The sequence below is a fragment of the Triticum aestivum genome, chromosome 7D, assembly GCF_018294505.1.
Source record: "Triticum aestivum cultivar Chinese Spring chromosome 7D, IWGSC CS RefSeq v2.1, whole genome shotgun sequence".
In the NCBI taxonomy this organism is placed as follows: Eukaryota; Viridiplantae; Streptophyta; class Magnoliopsida; order Poales; family Poaceae; genus Triticum; species Triticum aestivum.
In genome coordinates this window covers 600,753,218-600,774,054 of record NC_057814.1, presented here as the reverse complement: position 1 = coordinate 600,774,054, position 20,837 = coordinate 600,753,218, and the positions used below count along the sequence as shown (strand labels likewise).

Here is a 20,837-nt window from a genome sequence, read left to right as displayed (position 1 = left end):
TACAAAGCCCCGGCAAAAGAACTTCATTTCTAGACAAACTACCCGGTACTAGTTGGAGAAAGAGAAATGACCTTGCCAGTTTTGCTTGTGAGAACAATGATAAAATTTCTCAAGTCCCATAGGCAGCCACATCGCCGTCGCCATCCGCATCTACACGCCGGTCCTCGATTGCCGCAGAGAAGCACCCGCTGAACTCACCTCCGCTGCTGGTCTCGATGTTGTGCGTGAACCTTGATTTGTTGTTGTATGGTGAACAATACATGGAGGGAGCCATCGGAGTGGAGAGAGCCGCCGGCTTGGAGGGAGCCCCATCAGATAGGCCCACGACAACGATTGGTGCTTAGGGTTTCATGGGGGATAAGGGTTATATAAGGGAGGCGTGTGACGTTCGATGCATTCTCTAGAGTCAACAGGAGTGACGCCCGTCTGATGAAAATCAAGAACAAAAAAGGGTATCTCGAGGCCCCAGTAGTTGAACAACGTCAGTAGTTGTACCACCATGGCTTGCTGTCTTTTTAGAGGGTTTTGCTATTGAACTTGAACAACTGCTAGCTGACATTTCATCCCCAGGCCCCACTAGTTTGGACTTTGGACAGGTTGTTGACCACCTGTCTGCCTCTGAAATTCCTCCCGAATGAGTTTTTTTAATCATGTCCACCATCCCGTCAATCATCTTGAACACACCTTGATCCTTTACCCAAATGAGTGTGAGAAGATGCACCCCGAAGTATGATTTTTTATCATCCCTCGTTGGCAATTCGAGAATCTCATTCCGGACTAGGTCCCAGATCAGCTGAGCCCAGCCAACCTTATGCGCTAACCCCACCTTTACTTTCTCCATCATGGCCGACACATTTGACGGCAACATGTCTCTGGCATGGAACTCGGGGAGAATCCACATTTCCCTGAATTGCAAGACGACGCAGGTAACCGCGGCCAGGTTCAAGTTGGGAGGGAGCTCTTTGTGCTCCGTCATGGGTTGGAGTTGGACGCCTGTTGTGTTGAGGAAGGACTTGTGGTTGACATTGACGCGGGTCCCCCAGATGTAGGCGCAGGAGCAGTAGCTACATTGCCTATGGAGGTGGTAGGAGGCGACAAGGTGGAAGATGAGGTCGTGTCGGGGGATACCATCCGGGAGTTGGAGCCACATGAAGTCGAGGAGGCTGAGGTGGCGGAGGGCTGCTTCCGTATCATGGTTGTTAGGCCAGCCCCGAAGAGAGGATGGAGGCTGGTAGATGTGGAACTCGGCGGTGGGAATCTCCTTGGACCTGCCGCCGGCACTGACCATGGCGGTGTTGTAGATCTGTTATGAAATTGTGTTGTGATACTACCGTTCTACCTTCATAAAGTGCATGTCATGTGCATGATGTCTTTGGTGGGCGTCTTGAGAATGATACCATGCATACTCTAGAGGAGGTGCTAGATCTGTATAGTGCCTCTCTCGGGACGCTACATGTTTTCTCAGAGAAAGATGCAATATCTCATTGATATCATACAGAAGAAAAGTAGTTACATCTGGCATAACAAAAGATTGTTTTTATCTCAAAATACAACACGTACTTAAAAACTAAAGGTGATGTAAAATAGAAGCACCCGAACAATCGTGCTTCTGACTAGACGATGATAATTCAAATAATTTCATGGTACAGTTGGCAAGATTAAAGGACTGATCAGTTAACAACTGTCCAACACACATGCAAAAACATCTTAGGCCGTGCTGACCGGCATCACTATCCATCCATCATAGCATCCTCTCCAATGAAATCCTACAGTGAGAAAAAAATGATTTAAATACACTTGTCTAGCTCGACAATTCATATGCAAAGACTTGATACATGTTAATAAGAAATGTTCTTACGTCATTTAGAAGGTTGGTAATATCATCCGATGACAAGGCATTAATGTCATTAAGTAGATCATTAGGCTCTTGTTGATTAACCATACTTTCTTGCACAGGAAGAATGCCAGCTACATCCCCGCCATCAGGCATTGGAGTTAATTCGACGAAACCATCTGTCTGAAGGTTGGAAAGTGTGGAAATAGTTCTTCCACAGTTAACCATATTAGTCTTGGGTTTTGAAGTGCTATCAACACCAAGTGCAGAATTGCCATTCAACATCATCCCTACTGAGCTTGTGTTGCTTGCTATGTTGAATGGCGATATTTTCTCATTGAAACCTGCCCGTAATGTAGTGATGCTACCTCTGTTAGCCATCTGAGATGGTGCCATTGGAGTACTGTTGTGCGCATTCAACTTCCCTACAGAGCTTGGGTTAGTAGGTATGTTGAATGGAACTATTTGTTCATTAAAACCTGCCACTGATATGGTGTTGCCAATGATTGGTGGCAATTGATTTTGCAGCAACATTCCGCTAGATGGCATTTCATAGCTCGTCAGTTGGTTGATCGTTGGTATGTTCACTGATAACCCACAAGTATAGGGGATCAATTGTAGCCTCTTTCGATAAGTAAGAGTGTCGAACCCAACGAGGAGCTAAAGGTAGAACAAATATTCCATCAAGTTCTATCGATCACCGATACAACTCTACGCACGCTTGACGTTCACTTTACTTAGAACAAGAATAAAACTAGAAGTACTTTGTAGGTGTTTTTGGATAGGTTTGCAAGAAGATAAAGAGCGAGTAAATAAAAGCTAGAGGCTGTTTAGATGAAGACACAACTAAATTAGTTTTAGTAGAGAGCTTTTTGTTACGAGAAAGTTATTTGTCCCTAGGCAATCGATAACTAGACCGGTAATCACTATTGCAATTTTATATGAGGGAGAGGCATAAGCTAACATACTTTCTCTACTTGGATCATATGCACTTATGATTGGAACTCTAGCAAGCATCTGCAACTACTAAAGATCATTAAGGTAAAACCCAACCATAGCATTAAAGCATCAAGTCCTCTTTATCCCATACGCAAACAACCTACTTACTCGGGTCTGTGCTTCTGTCACTCACGCCACCCACCATAAGCAAATCATGAACATATTGCAAACCCTACAACGGGAATCCCTCACGCTTGCGCGACACGGAGAGCACCATAGGACAACACCAATAATAAAACATGCAACTCAAACCAATCTTGATCATCAAATAACCATAGGACAAAACGGATCTACTCAAACATCATAGGATAGCCATACATCATTGGGAAATAATATATAGCGTTGAGCACCGTGTTTAAGTAGAGATTACAGCGGGTAAGAGAGAGGTTACACCGCTGCATAGAGGGGGAAGAGTTGGTGATGATGGCGGTGAAGTTGTTGGTGAAGATTGCGGTGATGATGATGGCCACGGCGGCGTTCCGACGCCACCGGAAGAGAAGGGGAGAGGGGGCCCCATTGTCTTCTTCTAACTTGACCTCCTCCCTAGATGGGAGAAGGGTTTCCCCTCTGGTCCTTGGCCTCCATGGCGTGGGAGGGGCGAGAGCCCCTCCGAGATTGGATCTGTCTCTCTCTGTTTCTGCGCTCTCCTCTGCCGCCCTTTCACCGTTTCGTATATATATGGAGATCCGTAACTCCGATTGGACTGAAACCTTCGCCGTGATTTTTTACCAAAAATTAGCTTTCTTGCGGCCGAAGAAGGGCATCAACTGCCTTACGGGTGGACCACGAGGGTCAGGGGCGCGCCCAGGGGGTGGGGCGCGCCCAGGGGGGTGGGGCGCGCCCCCCTGCCTCGTGCCCACCTCGGACACTGTTTCGCGTTGATCTTTCTCCCAGATTTTCCAAATATTTCAAAAATAAGCTCCGTTCGTTTTTATCCCGTTTGGACTCCGTTTGATATGGATATTCTGCGAAACATAAAACATGCAACAAACAGGAACTGGCACTGGGCACTGGATCAATATGTTAGTCCCAAAAATAATATAAAAAGTTGCCAAAAGTTTATGAAAGTTGTAGAATATTGGCATGGAACAATCAAAAATTATAGATACGACGGAGATGTATCATTCACACGTGGCGGGACATGAGATGTTCCACCCCTATGAAGAATACCGGTCAAGTTTACCTGCATTGAAGACCGTCGGGGGTTGTTATAGTTCCCAGCAAATCCTAGAAAATTGGAACAACTACCAACCGTGCCGAGCATCTGTGTAGAAAGTGCATTCATGTGGGGTATGATAATGGTTAATAGACTCGAGAGGTTGCACCTGGTACTCATTTGTGGGTGCCGAGCTCCCGCCACCACTTGATGTGTTTGTGAAGTGACTTCGAAGATTTGATGGGGTTCTTCCTTTACTTGTCTCCATCAACTTGCCGCGCATGGAGTCAACATAGGAAGTACCAGAGCTATACGAGGAAAATTCATCTAACATTATGTCATCGAGTATGCCATTGTATAGGCTAATGGGAGGGTCTTCGGGGTCGGCAAATCTTCTCGTATCCGATGTGTGTGGAAGCAAATACCTCGACATTCTTCCACCATGGATTAATGACCCCATGCACAAGTTGCTCTGGTTGTCCGTCAGCTGGCCTAATTGACTAGTTGCACCGAAATAGTTTGAACTCCAGGAGGGGTTGCCACATGAGGACACATGCCATCTTCCATGCTCATGGTTATGCATAAAATTCCTCTGATTCTCCATGGAGGAGTTTTGTCTTTCACTTGAATTACCGAGTGGATTTCATTTGACTCTATTCAAGTACAATCTATACTTCTGAAATAAAAATATAGACAAAATAACCATGTATGAGATGCATGCTCATGGGAAAAAGTAATGGTGGACATGTGGGAACAAGAAAAAACAAAAGTGTTGCACGGGTTCTAATAGAATGTGTGGGTCATGCATTTTACAAGATATGCCTTACATTTCCAGGGACAAAAGGAATTATAATAATCAGTCGGGTAGAAACTCACCAGAGGAGAGTTGGACAAAAGAAAGACCGTCTCGCCCGCCCCGCTTCCAGGAGCGGGAGTGTTGGAAATATGCCCTAGAGGCAATAATAAATGGTTATTATTATATTTCTTTGTTCATGATAATTGTCTATTCTTCATGCTATAATTGTGTTATCCGGAAATCGTAATACATGTGTGAATACATAGACCACAACGTGTCCCTAGTAAGCCTCTAGTTGACTAGCTCGTTGATCAATAGATAGTCATGGTTTCCTGACTATGGACATTGGATGTCATTGATAACGGGATCACATCATTAGGAGAATGATGTGATGGACAAGACCCAATCCTAAGCATAGCTCAAAGATCATGTAGTTCGTTTGCTAGAGCTTTTCCAATGTCAAGTATCTTCTCCTTAGACCATGAGATCGTGCAACTCCCGGATACCGTAGAAGTACTTTGGGTGTGCCAAGCATCACAACGTAACTGGGTGACTATAAAGGTACACTACGGGCATCTCCGAAAGTGTCTGTTGGGTTGGCACGGATCGAGACTGGGATTTGTCACTCCGTATGACGGAGAGGTATCTCTGGGCCCACTCGGTAATGCATCATCATAATGAGCTCAATGTGACTAAGGAGTTAGTCACGGGATCATGCATTACGGTACGAGTAAAGAGACTTGCCGGTAACGAGATTGAACAAGGTATTGGGATACCGACGATCGAATCTCGGGCAAGTAACATACCGATCGACAAAGGGAATTGTATACGGGATTGATTGAATCCTCGACATCGTGGTTCATCCGATGAGATCATCGTGGAACATGTGGGAGCCAACATGGGTATCCAGATCCCGCTGTTGGTTATTGACCGGAGAGGCGTCTCGGTCATGTCTGCATGTCTCCCGAACCCGTAGGGTCTACACACTTAAGGTTCGGTGACGCTAGGGTTGTAGAGATATGAGTATGCGGAAACCCGAAAGTTGTTCGGAGTCCCGGATGAGATCCCGGACGTCACGAGGAGTTCCGGAATGGTCCGGAGGTGAAGAATTATATATAGGAAGTCAAGTTTCGGCCACCGGGAAAGTTTCGGGGGTCACCGGTATTGTACCGGGACCACCAGAAGGGTCCCGGGGGTCCACCGGGTGGGGCCACCTATCCCGGAGGGCCCCATGGGCTGAAGTGGGAAGGGAACCAGCCCTTAGTGGGCTGGGGCGCCCCCCATGGGCCTTCCCCGTGCGCCTAGGGTTGGAAACCCTAGGGTGGGGGGGCGCCCCACTTGCCTTGGGGGGCAAGTCTCCCCCCTGGCCGCCGCCCCCCCATGCAGATGGGTTCCAGGCCGGCGCCCCCCCCCCCTCCCAGGGGGCCTATATAAAGGGGGAGGGCAGCAACACTACAGCCTTTGGCGCCTCCCTCCTCCCCTGCAACACCTCTCCCTCTCGCAGAAGCTCGGCGAAGCCCTGCCAAGATCCCGCTACATCCACCACCACGCCGTCGTGCTGCTGGATCTCCATCAACCTCTCCTTCCCCCTTGCTGGATCAAGAAGGAGGAGAATGTCGCTGCTTCGTACGTGTGTTGAACGCGGAGGTGCCGTCCGTTCGGCACTCGGTCATCTTGGTGATGCGTAGGAAATTTTAAAATTCTGCTACGATCCCCAACAGTGGCATCATGAGCCAGGCCTATGCGTAGTTACTATGCACGAGTAGAACACAAAGCAGTTGTGGGCGTAGATGTTGCCAATTCTTCTTGCCGCTACTAGTCTTATCTTGTTTCGGCGGTATTGTGGGATGAAGCGGCCCGGACCGACCTTACACGTACGCTTACGTGAGACAGGTTCCACCGACTGACATGCACTAGTTGCATAAGGTGGCTAGCGGGTGTCTGTCTCTCCCACTTTAGTCGGAACGGATTCGATGAAAAGGGTCCTTATGAAGGGTAAATAGAAATTGGCATATCACGTTGTGGTTTTACGTAGGTAAGAAACGTTCTTGCTAGAAACCTATACAAGCCATGTAAAAACTTGCAACAACAATTAGAGGACGTCTAACTTGTTTTTGCAGCAAGTGCTATGTGATGTGATATGGCTAGAAGATGTGATGAATGATATATGTGATGTATGAGATTGGTCATATTCTTGTAATAGGAATCACGACTTGCATGTCGATGAGTATGACAACCAGCAGCAGCCATAGGAGTTATCTTTATTTTTGTATGACCTGCGTGTCTTTGAATAACGCCATGTAAATTACTTTACTTTGTTGCTAAACGCGTTAGCCATAGAAGTAGAAGTAATCGTTGGCGTGACAACTTCATGAAGACACAATGATGGAGATCATGATGATGGAGATCATGGTGTCATGCCGGTGACGAAGATGATCATGGCGCCCCGAAGATGGAGATCAAAGGAGCAAAATGATATTGGCCATATCATGTCACTATTTGATTGCATGTGATGTTTATCATGTTTTGCATCTTATTTGCTTAGAACGACGGTAGTAAGTAAGATGATCCCTTATGATAATTTCAAGAAAGTGTTCCCCCCTAACTGTGCACCGTTGCGAAGGTTCGTTGTTTCGAAGCACCACGTGATGATCGGGTGTGATAGATTCTAACGTTCGCATACAACGGGTGTTGACGAGCCTAGCATGTACAGACATGGCCTCGGGACACACGCAATACACTTAGGTTGACTTGACGAGCCTAGCATGTACAGACATGGCCTAGGAACACGGAGGACCGAAAGGTCGAGCATGAGTCGTATAGAAGATACGATCAACATGGAGATGTTCACCGGTCTTGACTAGTCCGTCTCACGTGATGATCGGACACGGCCTAGTTAACTCGGATCATGTTTCACTTAGATGACTAGAGGGATGTCTATCTGAGTGGGAGTTCATTGAGTAATTTGATTAGATGAACTTAATTATCATGAACTTAGTCTAAAATCTTTACAATATGTCTTGTAGATCAAATGGCCCACGTTGTCCTCAACTTCAACGCGTTCCTAGAGAAAACCAAGCTGAAAGATGATGGCAGCAACTATACGGACTGGGTCCGGAACCTGAGGATCATCCTCATAGCTGCCAAGAAAGATTATGTCCTAGAAGCACCGCTAGGTGAAGCACCAATCCCAGAGAACCAAGACGTTATGAACGCTTGGCAATCACGTGCTGATGATTACTCCCTCGTTCAGTGCGGCATGCTTTACAGCTTAGAACCAGGGCTCCAATAGCGTTTTGAGAAGCATGGAGCATATGAGATGTTCGAAGAGCTGAAAATGGTTTTCCAAGCTCATGCCCGGGTCGAGAGATATGAAGTCTCCGACAAGTTCTTCAGCTGTAAAATGGAGGAGAATAGTTCTGTAATTGAGCACATACTCAGAATGTCTGGGTTGCACAACCGCTTGTCTCAGGTGGGAGTTAATCTCCCGGATGACGCGGTCATTGACAGAATCCTTCAATCGCTTCCACCAAGCTACAAGAGCTTTGTGATGAACTTCAATATGCAGGGGATGGGAAAGACCATTCCTGAGGTATATTCGATGCTGAAATCAGCGGAGGTGGAGATCAGAAAAGAACATCAAGTGTTGATGGTGAATAAAACCACTAAGTTCAAGAAGGGCAAGGGTAAGAAGAACTTCAAGAAGGATGGCAAGGGAGTTGCCACGCCCGGTAAGCCAGTTACTGGGAAGAAGCCAAGGAATGGACCCAAGCCTGAGACTGAGTGCTTTTATTGCAGGGGAAGTGGTCACTGGAAGCGGAACTGCCCCAAATACTTAGCGGACAAGAAGGCCGGCAACACCAAAGGTATATGTGATATACATGTAATTGATGTGTACCTTACCAGTACTCGTAGTAGCTCCTGGGTATTTGATACCGGTGCGGTTGCTCATATTTGTAACTCAAAACAGGAACTACGGAATAAACGGAGACTGGCGAAGGACGAGGTGACGATGCGCGTCGGGAATGGTTCCAAGGTCGATGTGATCGCCGTCGGCATGCTACCTCTGCATCTACCTACGGGATTAGTTTTAAACCTCAATAATTGTTATTTAGTGCCAGCTTTGAGCATGAACATTGTATCTGGATCTCGTTTAATTCGAGATGGCTACTCATTTAAATCCGAGAATAATGGTTGTTCTATTTATATGAGAGATATGTTTTATGGTCATGCCCCGCTGGTCAATGTTTATTCTTGATGAATCTCGAACGTGATGTTACACATATTCATAGTGTGAATACCAAAAGATGTAAAGTTGATAACGATAGTCCCACATACTTGTGGCACTGCCGCCTTGATCACATTGGTGTCAAGCGCATGAAGAAGTTCCATGCAGATGGACTTTTGGAGTCTCTTGATTACGAATCATTTGACACGTGCGAACCATGCCTCATGGGGGAGATGACCAAGACTCCGTTCTCCGGAACAATGGAGCGAGCAACCAACTTATTGGAAATCATACATACCGATGTGTGCGGTCCAATGAGTGTTGAGGCTCGCGGAGGATATCGTTATGTTCTCACTCTCACTGATGACTTAAGTAGATATGGGTATGTCTACCTAATGAAACACAAGTCTGAAACCTTTGAAAAGTTCAAGGAATTTTAGAGTGAGGTTGAGAATCAACATGACAGGAAAATAAAATTCTTACGATCAGATCGTGGTGGAGAATATTTAAGTCACGAATTTGGTGCGCACTTAAGGAAATGTGGAATCATTTCACAACTCACGCCGCCTGGAACACCTCAGCGAAACGGTGTGTCCGAACGTCGTAATCGCTCAATCTATGGGCTGGTGCAAGCATCTCGGAGTTGGAACATTCGCTTTGATGAGATGATCAAAGCGTTTGGGTTTACACAGACTTATGGAGAAGCCTGTGTTTACAAGAAAGTGAGTGGGAGCTCTGTAGCATTTCTCTTATTGTATGTGGATGACATACTATTGATGGGAAATGATATAGAATTCTTGGAAAGTATAAAGGCCTATTTGAATAAGTGTTTTTCAATGAAGGACCTTGGAGAAGCTGCTTATATATTAGGCATCAAGATCTATAGAGATAGATCAAGACGCCTCATTGGTCTTTCATAGAGTACGTACCTTGACAAGATATTGAAGAAGTTCAATATGGATCAGTCCAAGAAGGGGTTCTTGCCTGTATTGCAAGGTGTGCAATTGAGCACGGCTCAATGCCCGACCACGGTAGAAGATAGAGAAAAGATGAGTGTCATCCCCTATGCCTCGGCCATAGGGTCTATTATGTATACCATGCTGTGTACCAGACCTGATGTAAACCTTGCCGTAAGTTTGGTAGGAAGGTACCAAAGTAATCCCGGCATGGAACACTGGACAGCGGTCAAGAATATCCTGAAGTACCTGAAGAGGACTAAGGATATGTTTCTCGTTTATGGAGGTGACGAAGAGCTCGTCGTAAAGGGTTACGTCGACGCTAGCTTCGACACAGATCTGGATGACTCGAAGTCACAAACCGGATACGTGTATATTTTGAATGGAGGAGCAGTAAGCTGATGCAGTTGCAAGCAAAGCGTCGTGGCGGGATCTACATGTGAAGCGGAGTACATGGCAGCCTCGGAGGCAGCACAGGAAGCAGTCTGGATGAAGGAGTTCATTACCTACCTAGGGGTAATTCCCAATGCGTCGGGCCCGATGACTCTCTTCTGTGACAACACTGGAGCTATTGCCCTTGCGAAGGAGCCCAGGTTTCACAGGAAGACCAGGCATATCAAGCGTCGCTTCAACTCCATTCGTGAAAGTGTTCAAAATGGAGACATAGATATTTGTAAAGTACATACGGACCTGAATGTAGCAGATCCGTTGACTAAACCTCTCCCTAGAGCAAAACATGATCAACACCAGGACGCAATGGGTGTTCGATTCATCACAATGTAACTAGATTATTGACTCTGGTGCAAGTGGGGGACTGTTGGAAATATGCCCTAGAGGCAATAATAAATGGTTATTATTATATTTCTTTGTTCATGATAATTGTCTATTGTTCATGCTATAATTGTGTTATCCGGAAATCGTAATACATGTGTGAATACATAGACCACAACGTGTCCCTAGTAACCCTCTAGTTGACTAGCTCGTTGATCAACAGATAGTCATGGTTTCCTGACTATGGACATTGGATGTCATTGATAACGGGATCACATCATTAGGAGAATGATGCGATGGACAAGACCCAATCCTAAGCATAGCTCAAAGATCGTGTAGTTCGTTTGCTAGAGCTTTTCCAATGTCAAGTATCTTCTCCTTAGACCATGAGATCGTGCAACTCCCGGATACCGTAGGAGTACTTTGGTTGTGCCAAGCGTCACAACGTAACTGGGTGACTATAAAGGTACACTACGGGCATCTCCGCAAGTGTCTGTTGGGTTGGCACGGATCGAGACTGGGATTTGTCACTCCGTATGACGGAGAGGTATCTCTGGGCCCACTCGGTAATGCATCATCATAATGAGCTCAATGTGACTAAGGAGTTAGTCACGGGACCATGCATTACGGTACGAGTAAAGAGACTTGCCGGTAACGAGATTGAACAAGGTATTGGGATACCGACGATCGAATCTCGGGCAAGTAACATACCGATCGACAAAGGGAATTGTATACGGGATTGATTGAATCCTCGACATCGTGGTTCATCCGATGAGATCATCGTGGAACATGTGGGAGCCAACATGGGTATCCAGATCCCGCTGTTGGTTATTGACCGGAGAGGCGTCTCGGTCATGTCTGCATGTCTCCCGAACCCGTAGGGTCTACACACTTAAGGTTCGGTGACGCTAGGGTTGTAGAGATATGAGTATGCGGAAACCCGAAAGTTGTTCGGAGTCCCGGATGAGATCCCGGACGTCACGAGGAGTTCCGGAATGGTCCGGAGGTGAAGAATTATATATAGGAAGTCAAGTTTCGGCCACCGGGAAAGTTTCGGGGGTCACCGGTATTGTACCGGGACCACCGGAAGGGTCCCGGGGGTCCACCGGGTGGGGCCACCTATCCCGGAGGGCCCCATGGGCTGAAGTGGGAAGGGAACCAGCCCTTAGTGGGCTGGGGCGCCCCCCATGGGCCTTCCCCGTGCGCCTAGGGTTGGAAACCCTAGGGTGGGGGGGCGCCCCACTTGCCTTGGGGGGCAAGTCTCCCCCCTGGCCGCCGCCCCCCATGCAGATGGGTTCCAGGCCGGCGCCCCCCCTCCCAGGGGGCCTATATAAAGGGGGGGAGGGCAGCAACACTACAGCCTTTGGCGCCTCCCTCCTCCCCTGCAACACCTCTCCCTCTCGCAGAAGCTCGGGAAGCCCTGCCGAGATCCCGCTACATCCACCACCACGCCGTCGTGCTGCTGGATCTCCATCAACCTCTCCTTCCCCCTTGCTGGATCAAGAAGGAGGAGAATGTCGCTGCTCCGTACGTGTGTTGAACGCGGAGGTGCCGTCCGTTCGGCACTCGGTCATCGGTGATTTGGATCACGGCGAGTACGACTCCATCAACCTCATTCATTGGAACGCTTCCGCTCGCGATCTACAAGGGTATGTAGATGCACTCCTTTCCCCTCGTTGCTAGTATACTCCATAGATGGATCTTGGTGATGCGTAGGAAATTTTAAAATTCTGCTACGATCCCCAACAGGGAGCGCGAACCCTCGATCCGCCGCTGCCAGCAGCCAGCTCCTTCCCCCCCCCCCCCCCCCCGCTGTCGCCGGCTTGTGGCGCTGGCCAAAGAAACTTCTGAATATACTTTTCGGTATCAGACGCCTAACGCCCGCAACACAAACAGAGCACGACGATTCAGACATGGCTTACAACAGCCATGTTTGGTTGCCGTATGTGGTGCTTTCTTTGATCCATAACACATCTCTGAATGGCAACACGTGATCAAAGTCTTCCCCGTGGATCAGCGGCGTCACAAGGCTGACCCTCAGTTCAAAATCTTGGAATCATCAACCGTCAGGTTCAAGGCTACCATCACAAACTGGCCATCGCCCACCGGATTCGGCTCATCAACCATCTATCTTGCTCAGATTGACCTTGCAAGCATTAGCTTTCACCAAAAACTGCGAAGGAATCTCAAAATGAAGATAACTTCACCGAGTTGTTCAGGGCGACAATCTGTCTTTCTTACTATATCAACAGTGAAAGCATGTAACATAAGGAGCTTCGATGTGAACAACACATTGCCAGATGCATTTATCCTTCACTAGGATGAGGCCGGGTGTAATGCTTAAACCTTTTAAGTAATAAAGCGCCCTTTATCAGAAAAAATCCTTCACTGGGATCAGGAAGAATGATCATTCAACTTCAGTGCAAATTCCCTTGGAGAAAAAAAGGAAAAACTTTGGGGAAAATTTAGAATACAAAAAAAGGATTTCCATCGCCAGGACTTGAACCCGGGTCTCTCAGGTGAGAGCCGAGTATCCTAAACACCTAGACTACGACGGAATCGTGATGGTGCAAATACCAGAACATATCTGGTCACCATTACAGCACACACAAACGGCACCAACGATAGAGCTGGGCATAAGCTGACATGGCTAGAAACAAACCGAGAGAAAACTACATTTGATCCATTTCAAATTCCGCCGTGTTGAAAGCATCATAGTGGTGCATTACTAAATGTTATATATTAAAAAAATGCATATAAAATAAAAATGATAATCCACTCTTAATAGTTGGTTCTTCAGAAGAAGGATTGAATGACTCAACATACAATCATCTAAGCAATAGGAAACATTTAATAATATATTTACTTTTCGTTAATGCACCAATGGCAATTTACTTTTAATATGCTTATCAATGATAAAAATAAGTAGGTATGGTGGACTCTGATGGCAAAACCAAGGATTTGGCCCAAGTAGAATTCATGTCCGAATCATGTTAGCAATTGCCGCATTTTACGATTATGAAATTTGGCAAATGGATGTAAAAACTGCATTCCTGAATGGATTTCTGGAAGAAGAGTTGTATATGATGCAACCAGAAGGTTTTGTCGATCCAAAGGGAACTAACAAAGTGTGCAAGCTCCAGCGATCTATTTATGGACTGGTGCAAGCCTCTCGGAGTTGCAATAAACGTTTTGATAGTGTGATCAAAGCATATGGTTTTATACAGACTTTTGGAGAATCCTATATTTACAAGAAAGTGAGTGGGAACTCTGTAGCATTTCTAATATTATATGTGGATGACATATTGCTGATTGGAAATGATATAGAATTTCTGGATAGCATAAAAGGATACTTGAATAAGAGTTTTTCAATGAAAGACCTCGGTGAAGCTGCATACATATTGGGCATCAAGATCTATAGAGATAGATCAAGACGCTTAATTGGACTTTCACAAAGCACATACCTTGACAAAGTTTTGAAAAAGTTCAAAATGGATCAAGCAAAGAATGGGTTCTTGCCTGTGTTACAAGTTGTGAAGTTGAGTCAGACTCAATGCCCGACCACTGCAGAAGATAGAGAGAAAATGAAAAGTGTTCCCTATGCTTCAGCCATAGGCCCTATCATGTATGCAATGTTGTGTACCAGACCTGATGTGTGCCTTGCTATTAGCTTAGCAGGGAGGTACCAAAGTAATCCAGGAGTGGATCACTGGACAGTGGTTAAGAACATCCTGAAATACCTGAAAATGACTAAGGATATGTTTCTCGTTTATGGAGGTGACAAAGAGCTCGTCGTAAATGGTTACATCGATGCAAGCTTTGACACTGATCCAAACGATTCTACATCGCAAACCGGATACGTGTTTATATTGAACGGTGGAGCTGTCAGTTGGTGCAGTTCTAAACAAAGCGTCGTGGCAGGATCTACGTGTGAAGCGGAGTACAGTGCTGCTTCGGAAGCAGCAAATGAATGAGTCTAGATGAAGGAGTTCATATCCGATCTAGGTGTCATACCTAGTGCATCGGGTCCAATGAAAATCTTTTGTGACAATACTGGTGCAATTGCCTTGGCAAAGGAATCCAGATTTCACAAGAGAACCAAGCACATCAAGAGACGCTTCAATTCCATCCGGGATCAAGTCCAGGTGGGAGACATAGAGATTTGCAAGATACATACGGATCTGAATGTTGCAGACCCATTGACTAAGCCTCTTCCACAAGCAAAACATGATCAACACCAAGACTCCATGGGTGTTAGAATCATTACTGTGTAATCTAGATTATTGACTCTAGTGCAAGTGGGAGACTGAAGGAAATATGCCCTAGAGGCAATAATAAAGTTATTCTTTATTTCCTCCTATCATGATAAATGTTTATTATTCATGCTAGAATTGTATTAACCGAAAACATAATACATGTGTGAATACATAGACAAGCATAGTGTCACTAGTATGCCTCTACTTGACTAGCTCGTTGATCAAAGGTGGTTGAGTTTCCTAGCCATGGACATGAGTTGTCATTTGATTAACGGGATCACATCATTAGGAGAATGATGTGATTGACTTGACCCATTCCGTTAGCTTAGCACTTGATCGTTTAGTTTACTGCTATTGCTTTCTCCATGACTTATACATGTTCCTATGACTATGAGATTAGGCAACTCCCGAATACCGGAGGAACACTTTGTGTGCTACCAAACGTCACAACGTAACTGGGTGATTATAAAAGTGCTCTACAGGTGTCTCCGATGGTGTTCATGGAGTTGGCATAGATCAAGAATAGGATTTGTCACTCCGATTGTCGGAGAGGTATCTCTGGGCCTTCTCGGTAATGCACATCACTATAAGCCTTGCAAGCAATGTGACTAATGAGTTAGTTGCGGGATGATGCATTACGGAACGAGTAAAGAGACTTGCCGGTAATGAGATTGAGCTAGGTATTGAGATACCGACGATCGAATCTCGGGCAAGTAACATACCGATGACAAAGGGAACAACGTATGTTGTTATGCGGTTTGACCGATAAAGATCTTCATAGAATATGTAGGAACCAATATGAGCATCCAGGTTCCGCTATTGGTTATTGACCGGAGACGTGTCTCGGTCATGTCTACATAGTTCTCGAACCCGTAGGGTCCGCACGCTTAAAGTTCTGTGACGATCGGTATTATGAGTTTTTGTGTTTTTATGTACCAAAGGTAGTTCGGAGTCCCGGATATGATCATAGACATGACGAGGAGTCTCGAAATGGTCGAGACGTAAAGATCGATATATTGGACGACTATGTTCGGACGCCGAAAGTGTTTCGGGAGGTTTCGGACATATACCGGAGTACCGGGGGGTTACCGGAACCCACTCGGGGAGTGTAATGGGCCTATTGGGCCTTAGTGGAGAAGAGGAGGGGCGGCCAGGGCAGGCCGCGCGCCCCCTCCCCCTCTAGTCCGAATTGGACAAGGAGGGGGGGCGGCGCCCCCCTTTCCTTCCCCTCTCTCTCCTCCTCCCCCCTTCTCCTACTCCTACTAGGAAAGGAGGAGTCCTACTCCCAGTGGGAGTAGGACTCCCCCCTTGGCGCGCCCTCCTCCTGGTCGGCCGCCTCCCCCCCCCTAGCTCCTTTATATACGGGGGCAGGGGGCACCCCAAGACACAACAATTGATCATTGATCTCTTAGCCGTGTGCGGTGCCCCCCTCCACCATAATCCACCTCGGTCATATCGTAGCGGTGCTTAGGCGAAGCCCTGCGTCGGTAACTTCATCAACATCGTCATCACGCCGTCGTGCTGACGAAACTCTCCCTCGAGCTCTACTGGATCGTGAGTTCGCGGGACGTCACCGAGCTGAACGTGTACTAAACACGGAGGTGCCGTACGTTCGGTACTAAGGATCGGTCGATCGTGAAGACGTACGACTACATCAACCGCGTTGTCATAACGCTTCCGCTTTCGGTCTACGAGGGTACGTGGACAACACTCTCCCGCTCGTTGCTATGCATCACCATGATCTTGCATGTGCGTAGGATTTTTTTTGAAATTACTACGTTCCCCAACAGCAATTACGCACAACATGTCGGCACCAGCGCCCCCGTCTACCTCGCCGCTGAGGTACACATCCCCCCAGCTCCTCCTCTCCCCGTTTCTCTATTCCCTGCGCGACGGTTCCTCGCGGTCCTCGATCTCATCGTTTCATTTCTTTCTATCTGATTCGAGTAAATTCCCAGAAACCACCACAATTGCGTCCGACAGTACCAAAAAAACACTATTTTCGTAAAAGTTTGCTGAAAACACTAAAAACTCAATTGAGTGCGTTTTGACAGAAAATCTGACAGTGGGGTCCTGTCGTCAGTCCTACATGGCACCAAATTTTCACTTCGTTTGGCAACACGGTTAAGCTAGACGCAAGGCCCGCCTGTCAGTGTGTCTGCTCTTCTCTCTCCTAGTGGCATTCCCACAAACACGTTCCGTGCGCCTCTCCATCTCGTGCTCCCACTCTGCACCTTCGCGCCAGCACGGACGAGTTGCTGCTTTGCTGTTGCTAGTGCCGCCGTAGTCTGGCCCAGCCGCAGCACGGACTCGCTGGTGCGGGGTCGCCGTCCCTGCCTCGTGCTCGAGCTCGGCCACGAGTCCGTCCAGAGCGCGCCGAGCACCGCCTGCGTGGCCAAGACTGCAACACGCCGCCCCGAGGTGCTCTCAATCTCCAAACCGACGCCCCAAGCACCCCTGCCGAAGGAATGGGGCCCGGCTGCTCCGAGCTCAATTCATGGCCGCCGGGCGCCACGGCGACGGCGAGGACGAGCGCATCGAGCCCCGGCCCGCAGCGCGTGCATGGAGAGCAGGGTGACCACGCAAGGCGGAGGTCGGTGTGTCGTTGTGGTCGCCCATAGATGCCGCGACGCGGACGTCGACGAGGCGACAGCCCACGGCGAACTGTTGCACGTCCGTGCGCCGGGCGCCAAGGTCCGCCTCTCCCCTACGTGCCCACGGCAGCTGCTGCTTCGGCACGAGCGGCAACGCCCGCTGCTCCCAGGCACGGTGGTCGTCACTCGTCAGAGAATCTCTGGAGAACCAGTAGTCCAGTACCAGACCAGGCCAGTCATAGTAGTACGTGGGCCTTCACATAGGTACTCCTTTTGGCTTCTCAGTTTTCCGAGGAGAGGCCAGTGGCCGCGCGGGCGAAGGAAGACGCCGACGGCGTGCTCTGGACCGGACTCAGGCAGGGATGCGAGCAGGAGAGCAAGAGAGATTCGCGAGCGATGGGGATCGGCGGAGCGGGTTTCTGCAGCAGCGGTTGCGAAGGGGATGAGGCTCGGGGATGCCTGGAAGACATGGGATGCAGGCAGGTAGGAGGTGGCGGCCTCTGCGCGCGCGTGCCTCATCTGCGTCCTTCTGGCAGAAGGTTGAAGACGATGGCTCATGGGTCGTGCAGCTGACAAGTGGGCCTCCCTTTCTTTTTTAATGGTCCAGTCACACGGTCTACTCTGCAAGAATACAAAGAGGGACTCCATACACACACACACACACGAAGAAAACCCCTATTTGTCGTGGCTGACCATAAACCGCTTCTCACTTAATGAAACTCGATCTGGAGAGTTTGGAGAAAACCGTGTGTGAGACTAAACAATTTGGAACCGAATCAAGTGAATTAGATGGTGGCACAAAAGGTCAGGGATGCTGATCCAAATATCCTCTTTGCAGAATGTACTAGAACAACACAAACCCATGTCGGTGGATCATTCGTCTCTGAAACGAACGATATGATTATACTCCCACGAACGGCCACAAATCGGATGGACAATTTCCCTCCTTTAACTGTTTTTTTTTTACTTTTACCGTCCAAAATCGCCAAACCGCGTCAAACCCAAGCCAAAAATTCACCTCCGCTGTCCATGTCACCGATCCGAGGCCTCACCCTCCCAATCAATCACGCGCCGCCTCTTTGTCTCTTTATAACATGCCCCCTCCCCCCTACCACCGCTACAGCGTCTCATACACCCTTCGCCCTCCACCTTCTCACACATCTAGGCGATCTCTCTAGCGACCACAACCCCAATGTGTCCACCCTCCACCACGAACTAGAAGATCGCCAATGCCGGCAGCTAGTGGGGCAAAGCGAAGCCCGCTGGTAGCCGAAGGTCGTGTCCCGGTCATCCAAGGCGACCTCCGGATCCCCGTCGGCTACGTCTCCAGGTACCTCAAGGTTGGCAAGTACGCACAGCGCGTCGGCGCCGACGCCCCCATCTACCTCACCGTCATCCTCGAGTACCTCGCCGACGAGGGATGCATCTCCCTGTCTCGTTCCCCTCCCCCGCTCGCGCTTCCTCGCCATCCTCGGTGATTGAAAAATTTATGTGATGACCTTAATTGCATTGGTGTTAGTATCAACCAAGTACAAGAAGCTCACTTGGTTGAAAAAATGATTGTACAAACTCAAGCAAACCTAAATAAAAGTATGACAAACCAATTACTCGTGGCCATCCACCTCGTCGATGAAGAGTTGTTATGACATTTATTTGTTGCGACCTCCCCTTCAAGTGTTCGTGATATAGTTTCCATCAACTGTGGTTGACGGTGATCACATAGTCAAAAGTAGAGAAAGATAGGATACCATCTGTTGTGCCCACATATTTTATCTCCGAGTATGCTAGTCATGGGTGCATAAATACTCAAGACAATTCCTCTGATTTCGTTAAAGTCATGTTCAAAACATTACGAAATATACATTGGGCCACATGTAGCACAAATATTTTAATTAGATCTGGGAGGCATTAGGAAATGATTAGCTTGTAAGACTTGCCGATCCTGCGGTGCATCTGCTCTGCATCATTGTTCCACACTGTCACGATGTACATCACTGATTGAGTGAGCAAGAGAATCTAGAATCAGAAGTAACCACAAAGTTGTGTTGGCTACGTGGTCGGTCTTGTCACCAGAGGCCCTAGTGCGAGAAAACAAAAAGGGATTCCACACGCACGAAGAACTGCTCCGCCTCGTCGTACCAGACCTCACGCCAGTGAACTGCTTCTCACACACTGGAAGTCGAACCGATCTAGAGATTGCACAAATCCATGTTTAAGTCTAAAAACAAATCAGAACCAAATCAAGCGAACAGATGGTTGCATAAAAGGGCAGGAGGTGCCGATCCAAATTTCTCCTTTGGATATTGTACTAGAACAACCCAAAACCATGTCAGCTGGATGCATTGGCTCTGGATAGGACGGCAGGAGACTGGTCCAATGAACGGCTAAGATCACATGGACAATTCCCTCCGTCAACCACTTTTTCAACAAATCTCCGTGATCCCAAATTCCCGCGCCAAACCTAAACAAAATTTTCAAGCCAATCACGCACGGTCGTCCCTTCTCTTTATAACAGGCCACAACCCGGCCTTTCCACCATCACAAACACCCCGCTCTCTCCACGATCTCACCAACCTCCAACAATCTCTCTGGCAACCACATCACCAGTGCGTCCACCCTCCACCACGGCCCAAAGATGGCCATTGCCGGTAGCGGGAGGGGCGAGTCGAAGCCCACCGTCAGCACGAAGTCCGTGTCTCGGTCGTCCATGGCCGGCCTCCAAATCCCCGTCAGCCGCGTCACCAGGTACCTCAGGGTAGGCAGTTGCACAAAACACGGCAGTACCGTCACCCCCGTCTACCTCGCCACTAAGGTACACATTCCCCCGGCTCCTCCTCTCCTCATTTCTCTGTTCCCGGCGCGCATGGTTCCTCGCGGTCCTCGATCTCACCGTTTCATTTCTTTCTCTTTGATTCAGACCCTGGAGCCTGCCGGCAACACGGCGCGGGGTAACAAGAAGAACCGGATCGTGCCGCGGCACATCCAGCTAGCGGTGTGCAACGATGAGGAGTTGAGTCGGTTGTTGTGCGCGTTCACCATCGCCGACGACGGGCTGATGCTCGACATCCACACCGTGCTCCTCCCAAGAGGGCCGACAAGGCCAAGGACGACATCCACCGGCAAGCATCCTAGCACCCTGCCGCACACGGTTATCTGTAGCGTGTGCGATGCACCTTGTATCACACACCATTACGAGGCGAAAATTCGCAGTTGCATGTGCGATATTTTTTCTAACCATGTGCTATGA

General features: G+C 48.1%; 1 protein-coding gene across 1 annotated transcript; it reads left to right on the top strand.

The window, feature by feature from the left end:
• Positions 1–20,225: 20,225 nt before the first annotated feature.
• On the top strand, positions 20,226–20,837 carry LOC123164059 (histone H2A-IV-like). Its single transcript, XM_044581472.1, has 2 exons — positions 20,226–20,402; positions 20,508–20,837. Exons 1-2 carry the CDS (start codon positions 20,226–20,228, stop codon positions 20,835–20,837), a joined length of 507 nt encoding a protein of 168 aa, XP_044437407.1.

Coding starts and splice junctions, on each gene's coding strand:
- LOC123164059 (XM_044581472.1), top strand. CDS start 20,226: ATGGCCATTGCCGGTAGCGGGAGGGGCGAGTCGAAGCCCACCGTCAGC. Junction 20,403..20,507: donor CCGTCTACCTCGCCACTAAG/GTACACATTCCC, acceptor TCTTTGATTCAG/ACCCTGGAGCCTGCCGGCAA.